The sequence below is a fragment of the Gymnodraco acuticeps genome, unplaced genomic scaffold (genome assembly GCF_902827175.1).
Source record: "Gymnodraco acuticeps unplaced genomic scaffold, fGymAcu1.1, whole genome shotgun sequence".
Classification (NCBI taxonomy): Eukaryota; Metazoa; Chordata; class Actinopteri; order Perciformes; family Bathydraconidae; genus Gymnodraco; species Gymnodraco acuticeps.
The window spans coordinates 1639271-1647086 of NW_022991244.1; the positions used below are offsets into that span (position 1 = coordinate 1639271).

At 40.1% G+C, this 7816-nt stretch overlaps 2 protein-coding genes across 3 annotated transcripts in view; one reads left to right on the top strand and one right to left on the bottom strand.

The window, feature by feature from the left end:
• Positions 1-654, bottom strand: part of tacc1 (transforming, acidic coiled-coil containing protein 1) — a 31991-nt gene extending 31337 nt beyond the window's left edge. The window contains exon 1 of one of the 2 annotated variants that reach the window (XM_034239559.1): positions 517-654. The gene's annotated coding sequence lies outside the window, so the exon portion shown is untranslated. The remainder of the gene's footprint in view (positions 1-516) is intronic. The other variant, XM_034239562.1, reaches the window with a different exon arrangement.
• Positions 655-1070: 416 nt separating this feature from the next.
• On the top strand, positions 1071-6805 carry LOC117561859 (neuronal vesicle trafficking-associated protein 1-like). Its single transcript, XM_034239466.1, has 5 exons — positions 1071-1360; positions 1628-1778; positions 2065-2181; positions 4020-4130; positions 5461-6805. The coding sequence occupies exons 2-5, from the start codon at positions 1650-1652 to the stop codon at positions 5659-5661; spliced, it is 558 nt and encodes a 185-aa protein (XP_034095357.1). The 5' UTR covers positions 1071-1360; positions 1628-1649; the 3' UTR covers positions 5662-6805.
• Positions 6806-7816: the final 1011 nt, after the last annotated feature.

The following is a 7816-nucleotide window of genomic DNA, read 5'->3' on the forward strand; positions in this document are numbered from 1 at the left end:
ATTGGCCCCTTGAGGGTACGGTAGCAATGTGCTGTGCCACTCGTTAAGTTGATATGTTAACCCTAACCCTAACCCTAACCCTGAATGCAAAGTGCCTTTTTTGTACACATCAAGTAGATATTAAGCACCATAATCATTCAATTTGAGTTGTGTTTGTTACAACCTGGCAAATCTAAGTCCAATATTCATTCTTTTTTTGCTCTGGTTTTGGTCTCCACTAACTCATGAGGAAATCTCTGGTTCTTCAATTGCAAAGTAGCAAGCACAGGTAGCAAGTAGTGTAGTTGGGTCAATGGAGCATTTCCATTGAAAACACCTCATTGATGCAGTTGAAAAACAATGCAACTAGAGGGATGAAAATGAACCAAAACTGTTTTTAGCTGGGCAGCTAAACAATGGGACTACATTGAGTATACATGTGACGTAATTGAAGTGTTTACATCAGCTACAAACAAAGCTAGTTTACAGTTTTCATAAAAAAAGGACTTTATAAAGTGAAATGTGTAGCTTACAAACCTGTCCACATACAACCATATCCATTGGTGTCCTTGTCCATGTGGTTTGGCCAACAACCAGGCAGATAATTGTAGATTTAAACCAGTTTTCGCATTTCCACTTAATTACGGCAGCCATGTTGCAGGATGTTGTTTTGCACTTTTGCCACCCAGTGCGACTTACTTTCCGGTGGAAAGTGACGTCATTGCACACCGTTTAAATAAACCCATATCCTTGAGGATTTGCTGATTCAAATGTTAATTAACTGAAGGTTCATCCATGTCTAAACATTGTATCAAAACTATTAATAAGCCTATACCAACTTTACATTTGAAGCCAAGTGTTCAGGAGATATTAATATAATAATATATTAAAATAGCAATCAATTACTTATAATATAAATCAATTTTCAAATGCTTTATTTTTTCAATACTGCAATCTCAATATGAATAAGTGTTTATTTTGCTGGAGATACTCCATCTGCTAAATGTTCTTCTGTTGCTGTGCAAACTACAAATTGAAATCTTAGATGCAGGCTCTGCTTTTGCATAAATACACAAAAGAAAAAAACATTTTGTACAAATCAGAATGTGACTCAAATCTGTCCAGCTCTGTCTCGGGTTCCCTGCCACAGATCAGATGTGAAGGATGGATGTGATGAAGATGTTACATCACTTGCAGTGCAGCCAGACGCCAGCAGCAGCTCGGAGGTATCGCGGCGCACAAACCAAACTGGCCATATTGTGCACCAGCTCTCCGCAAATCGCCTGCGTCACACCTAAAAAAAACATAAACCGGCTCTGGATCAATTAAGTCATCACATCGGAAAAATACGCTGTTTTTAAAACGCTACTCGTCTGAGCTGGTAAGTGTTTGGATGCGGGAATTCCTTTTTTTCCACCGTGATGCATCTGTCCCATTATGTCGAAGCCTTGCTTGTCCTCTCCTGCGCTTTTGTGGTTAACAGGCTTTCTCATGGCCCACATAGCGCCTCACATCTTTTTGTTTGATATGTACTGCTGTTTGCATATGTAAAAAAACATCTTGATATTAATCATTACATTATTTATGTAGAGAATAATCCTAATCCCCCTCGTTTAGCAGTAATACGCGTTTGTTTATCCCCCCTCAGGTTGATTTTTCGTGCAGCGAAAATGGTTAAACTGGGGAATAATTTTAGCGACAAAAACAACGGGAAGGTGGTTTCTGAAGATGGGTTTGACACCATCCCTCTCATAACACCATTAGATGCCAGTCAGCTCCAGTTTCCTCCACCAGATAAGGTAAGATTTGTTATGTTATATTTCTCCATTGATTTGGAGAAGTCACAGTGAGGGGCCCTTTCTCATGTATTTCTATCATTCCAATTAGTCCAATTTAAGATGATAACAATGAAGGAAAACACATTTATTTTGTGTAACCAATGATTATTCTTACATGTCTGTTATTTTCTATAGAACAATACACATGATTCTCCTGCTTCTGTAATCCCCCATTTCTTCCTAGAGCTATACCTGTAAACTGATTGGATATTCTCTCCTGTACATGTGTGTTATGTGTTTCTACTAGGTGGTGGTGAAGACAAAGGCAGACTATGACGGTGATAGCAAGAAGGGGAAACTTCGGTCTCCTAAAATTGCAGAGTTTTCAATAAGCATCATCGAAGGTGTATCTGAGCGTCTCAAAGTAAGAATGATGCTGCTGCCTGCCATCGTTTTGCGTTTCATACATCATCCCATTTCCAATATGTGTCTCACACTCCTACTCGTGCATATGCCCCCAGAGCAGACAGCTATCTCCCTGCAGCTCAGGACGTTTGTCATAATAACCCCCCCTCCCCCTTTCCAAGTTATACTTCCTTGCTCATGCTACTTAAATGGTCTGTGCCTGTCGTAGCTATACACAGGAAGACATAATGCACAATGATTCGGTTAACCCCGCCCTGAAACGCTCATTAATTCAGCTGCTGCCATGGCGATGGCCTCCAAACGGCAGCATCGCTCCCACCTCCCTCAACACCCCCCTGACTGATACACCATATACAATGATTAAAATATATGCTTTTGCAAAACGAGAGGTCAAATCCTACTTTTGGTTCACTGAAGACTCCCTTGCATACTTCAAAATTCATGAGCTGTGTTGTGCATATGCAACACTCTTCCCCCGCGATCAAAATCAACAGATGAAACAGTCCCTGTGAGTTAAGCTTCCTTCAGTGATCCAGCTTTAATTCTGAAACATCTAAAAGACAAGGAGACGCATCACTGTCTCAGAGAACACAGCTCGCATCCTCTGATCAAGACTTTGAAAAGCTGCCCTTTCATCACACATAGTTTCTTTCATACTTTCCTGTTGCTTTGCCTTGTACATGTCCTTCAGTCTGCTCTGCTGTGCAACTGCAGGATTCAAACAGACAGATAAAAAAGAATATTTTTTCACTGATATTGATACATGCTGTTAACAGTCCCATAAAATAAGGGAACCTGGTGTGAAACAGTATTTGAATGCACAGCACTTTGCTCCCAAATCAAATAAATCCTCAAGAATATCCTGACAGAAAACTCAACACTTGCATCATGCTTCACTGTTTCAACTTCTTAGCTGTTACTTTAGAAAATCTAATTTCCCCTGACTGTTAAAAATAGCTCGGAGCTCAACATCTTAAGCGATAATGAGGCAATTTCTCCCACACTTTGTCTTGTCCCCCTCCCACTTCCTAGAAACACCAGTAGCCGTTACATAACTCCCCAGAGAGGTGAGAGCTTGGCTTTACAGATGGTCGCACTAGCCATTTTTCTGTCGCGCTATTACACGCAGAACATTGTGTATAGGCCTGACTGGTTGTTACCTTCTGTTATATATACACCCACGTAGGACATACAACTTGGACTTCTCATCTACACCAATGTGCAACTCTCACATGGATATGTTTTCTTTTAATACTGCAGCATTGCAACAGAAAATAGTCAGAAATATAAAATCTGGGGATGCACAATAGGTTGTTTCAGCATAATAGTTACATTGCATTATGTGCAAGTACAATGTCAAGAAAGGCACATTTACTCAAACATACTGTGAAATTACTACAATTTAAGGGTTCTTGGATGCTCAGAGTTTTTTGCTAGGAAGTGAAAACAGGCTCTGTATGCACATGGAACCACCAATCACAACCTTAGATCACTTTAGTAAACAACCAAAGCATATCCTGATGGTCCTTGACCACAACCTGAAAATAAATGAGGAACAGGTGAAAAAGCAGAAATACACAATGTCAGTGGTATGGAAACAGGTTGACTACAGTAATGTTGATGTTGTCTGGAAATAGGTACTCTGTCATCATCTAGTGAAAATTCCTGCACATTTCCATATTTCAAATATAGTGCGGAAGAAAATATATCTCGCCTTAATAAAATCTGTTGTCCCACTCCTTTCCCGTCATGAAGACACACATGGTAGGTTTCTTCTCTTAGCGGAGCTGTCACATACAGTGGATCTGATGATGGAGCTGTGTGTTTCTTCTTCAGGTGACCCTGCTGGTGATCTGTGCCCTGGCCTTCCTGGTGTGTGTGGTGTTCCTGGTTGTCTACAAGGTCTACCAGTACGAGCAGCCCTGCCCTGACAGCTTTGTTTACACGGTAAACACTTTTAACATTATTGTTTGTGACCCCACCTGACGGGCAGGGGCGCCGTAAGGGGGTGAAAAGTTAGGACGATTCTAAGGGCCCGTGACTGACAGTGGCCCAAACTATTTTAAGTTTGGGCCCCCATTAAGAAAAAAATGTTTAAGTAACCAATGTGATATATTTTCATGGGAACCAAAATCCCTGGCGGCGCCCCTGCTGACGGGGATATGTTAATGTGATCATTTTACTTTAGTGATACTCTTTTTTCCCATTTTCATACTCCATAAAGTGTTTTTTGAATTGTGTTGAAGAGTGATACCTAAATAAGGTTTATTGTACAATGAATACACCTTGTACAGTACAAAACACATATAGACAGCCAGGCTGTCTTAATAGTGTTCAAATTGCATTGTGTTGCAAATAAATTCAGCAATGGTATTCAAGTATTTCTGAATTTTAAAGATTCTGTTTCACAATTAAAGTTGATTTTGTTTTTGCTTGCAAATTTACCCATTTAATACCGCTGACATTCATTAAATAGATAATGTTAAATGAATGAATGATTTAATCGTTTTTTTACTTCTTCATTAGCTAAAATCTGGGGAATCAGTACAGCCACTACAAGTCACCAGCTTTTGGTTTTTAAATGAATCTGAATGAATGAATCTGTTTTATGGTACTTAAAAGCAAGATTATAACTTCTAATACATACAATATAACACAAATCTCACTCTTGCAAATGAAGCATTTAATTAATGAGCAACAAAACAAACCATTGCTCAGTGCACTCCAGAGCTTTGCTTCTACAGCCTTACTTCGAATGGTATAACTAATGTAGCTAATGCTAGCTTATGTTTGCAAAACTTAGATAACATTTTGTTGACTTTATGACTGTTTCCTCTGGCATTACATTAGTTTATAATTTGGCTGAATGGATTAAGCGTTATCCCACCGCTGTCCCTTATAGCCGCAGTGGCTGCTGTTCAGCAAAAAGCTATAAAGCCTTTCCTGTAAAATCTGCAGGAGTGGAATCAAGGAGTGTTGACTCATCTTCTGTATACGTCTAATCCATGTTCACAGTAGTATGCAGCCTAGCTTCTATTGAGTATTTTTTCTGCTCCGTTTTCATTTTTCGTGTGATGTGTTCCTCTGGTACAAACAATGCAGCTCCGTTTTGTCACATTCATCTCACCTTTACTCCTCATTTAACTGAACAGTGAATCACTGCTTGTTTCTTAGAATGTGTCCTGAATAACAATTTTGTCACACTGTAATGTTTTTTATTTTGCACTTTGTCTCGCCTCAGTGTTTTTAATCAATTTCCCCTTTCTCTTTGGAGCAGCAAGGTCGCTGCATGCCGGCTGGGCTGTATGGAAACTACCCCCCTCAGGGCCCTGGGGGCCGCGGGCGCCTCTTTACGCTCATCAACCACTACAACATAGCCAAGCAGACCATCACCCGGTCAGTATCACCATGGATGACCATCATGTCTGAGGAAAAGGTCACTCAGCAGGAGACGGAGACTGCCCAGAAACTGGCTTAACCAATCTGGGATCGGGTGGTGGCCTCACCTGCTGCAGAAATAATAATTAAATAATACGGTTGTGCCATTTAAGCAAACCTCAGAGTCCCGTGGCTTTTGGGTGAAACAACAACTTCTCTTGCCTGAGGTGCTCTGCTGCTGTGTTGATGTAGTTAGGTCAGCTGATTTGTACTGTAGCAGAACAATCTGTTTTCAGCAAAGCAAGCCTTACCGCTGGGTGGATTCACGGTTTGTTTGAATCGCATATGTTGTTATTTATTTACACTTCAAAACAGAGTGGCAAACGTGTAGAAAGAGCCACTGGAATACAGACACACACTCACTGTCCATGTAAATACACATAAGTAACAGAACCCACTTTAGTACTCACATTGTGAAATGACTGTGAACCATCTTCTGTCTGCGTCGCTTGTTTTAACGTATATGCACGCAAGACTAACAAAAAATCACTTTGGACCTCATTCATATCAAATACATCAAGTACTGATAGTGCATGTCAGACCTCACCAGGTCTAGGAAGTGTTACATTTTAATGAAGCGGCAAAGTTTGCAGCATTATTTGCCACCAAGGTCATCTGTGTCAAATCTTTTACTGTCATGTTATTGTGAATAAATGAGCCCTGACTTGGAGAACACCTTTTAACCAGCGAAAAGATAAACTATTTTAATGATGTTGTTTGGACGCAGCCCATACTGCTCTCTGCATATAGTGCTGTTAAGGAGTTTTAATGCATCGTCTTTTTACCAGCATTAATGATTGTCTCCATTCATTCGAACTGTTTGTGAACACCATGTGCTTTTCTTCTTTGCTGGCCACTTAATGGTTACTTTTCAAAGCATACATTTTTTGCTACTGTAATGAATGTTTTTTGCATTGCTAGTGATGACACTGTATTGTGCATTGATTAATGTCACCATAGACGGCTGTTGGTAGCCGTCACAGATACTAGACTTAGGTTGATGTAGTGGAACCATCTGGCAGTAGTCGCTTGTCCTGTTGCTTTCTTCTGTATTTGTCATTTAACTTAAGCCGTCACTAATTATGTACCTTTTTCAAACAATGTAATGAATACCATTGAAGTGCATTTGCTACATAAAAATGTTAAATGAAAATGAAATAAAGTGCCCACATTTCACACCAACATCTAAGTGGATTGCATATATGCAGAGGTGGTAGAAGTCTAACCTTTACTTTAGTAAAAGTTGAAATACTATTGTCTACAGGAGTATTACCAGCTAAATGTACCATAAGTATCAAAACCAAAAGTACTCAGTATGCAGTATTACTAGTATTATAGAATATGATATAACCCTATACTGGGGTCTCAAATACTCCTTTGATTAGTAATAAAGTACTGCGTCATATCATATATGCATCGCATATGTTTTTATGTGTAAAAAGTAACTAGTAGAAGTATAAAGTTGCATACAATGGAAATGTAAAATTGTGAAAATTGTAAAATTGTGGTGCTTGATTATGATTCTTGAGTAATATATAATATAATAGAATTGGGAGGGATGAAACCGTCTTTAATGGTCACACATGCAGAACACACAGCACACACAGTGAAATGTGTTTTAACCCATCCTAGTACCAGGAGTCTAGTACTAGGAGCAGTGGGCAGCTATTGTACAGCGCCCAGGGAGCAATTGGAGTGAGGGGGGAAGGGGAGTGTCCGGTGCCTTGCTCAATGGCACCACGGCAGGGCAGGAGGTGAACTGGGACATCTCCAAGTAGCAGTCCACACTCCATATTTTAGGTCTGGTCGGGGACTTGAACCGGCGACCCTACAGCTCCCAGTCCAAGCCCCTACTGACTGAGCCACTGCCGGACAAATGTACATAGTTACATTTTTACCACTGTGTGTATAATAAGAAACATTTTGTATGAACTACTTCAAGAGTAAATCATGTCAGTAATTGCATGCAGCTCCCTCAGAGCAGAACATAAATACAGCTAACAGCGCCGGCTCCTTTGAGTTAAGATCAAAGAACATTTTCAAAGGGCTGTAATGCTTTAACGAGGATATACGTTAATCCTAATAAACAGATTAGCAGAAATATCAGGAGGCTTTTTGAATCAAATCTCCTGTCGACTGCTATTCTTTTTCTTTAGCCGACACGAAGCAAGCCGTGCCTTTCTGCTGCTCTTGAT

Bases quoted from the DNA above. Each gene is read 5' to 3' on its own strand.
- LOC117561859 (XM_034239466.1), top strand. From the start codon at position 1,650: ATGGTTAAACTGGGGAATAATTTTAGCGACAAAAACAACGGGAAGGTG. The intron at 1,779-2,064 runs GTAAGATTTGTT...TGTTTCTACTAG, and splicing joins AGTTTCCTCCACCAGATAAG to GTGGTGGTGAAGACAAAGGC. The intron at 2,182-4,019 runs GTAAGAATGATG...TTTCTTCTTCAG, and splicing joins GTGTATCTGAGCGTCTCAAA to GTGACCCTGCTGGTGATCTG.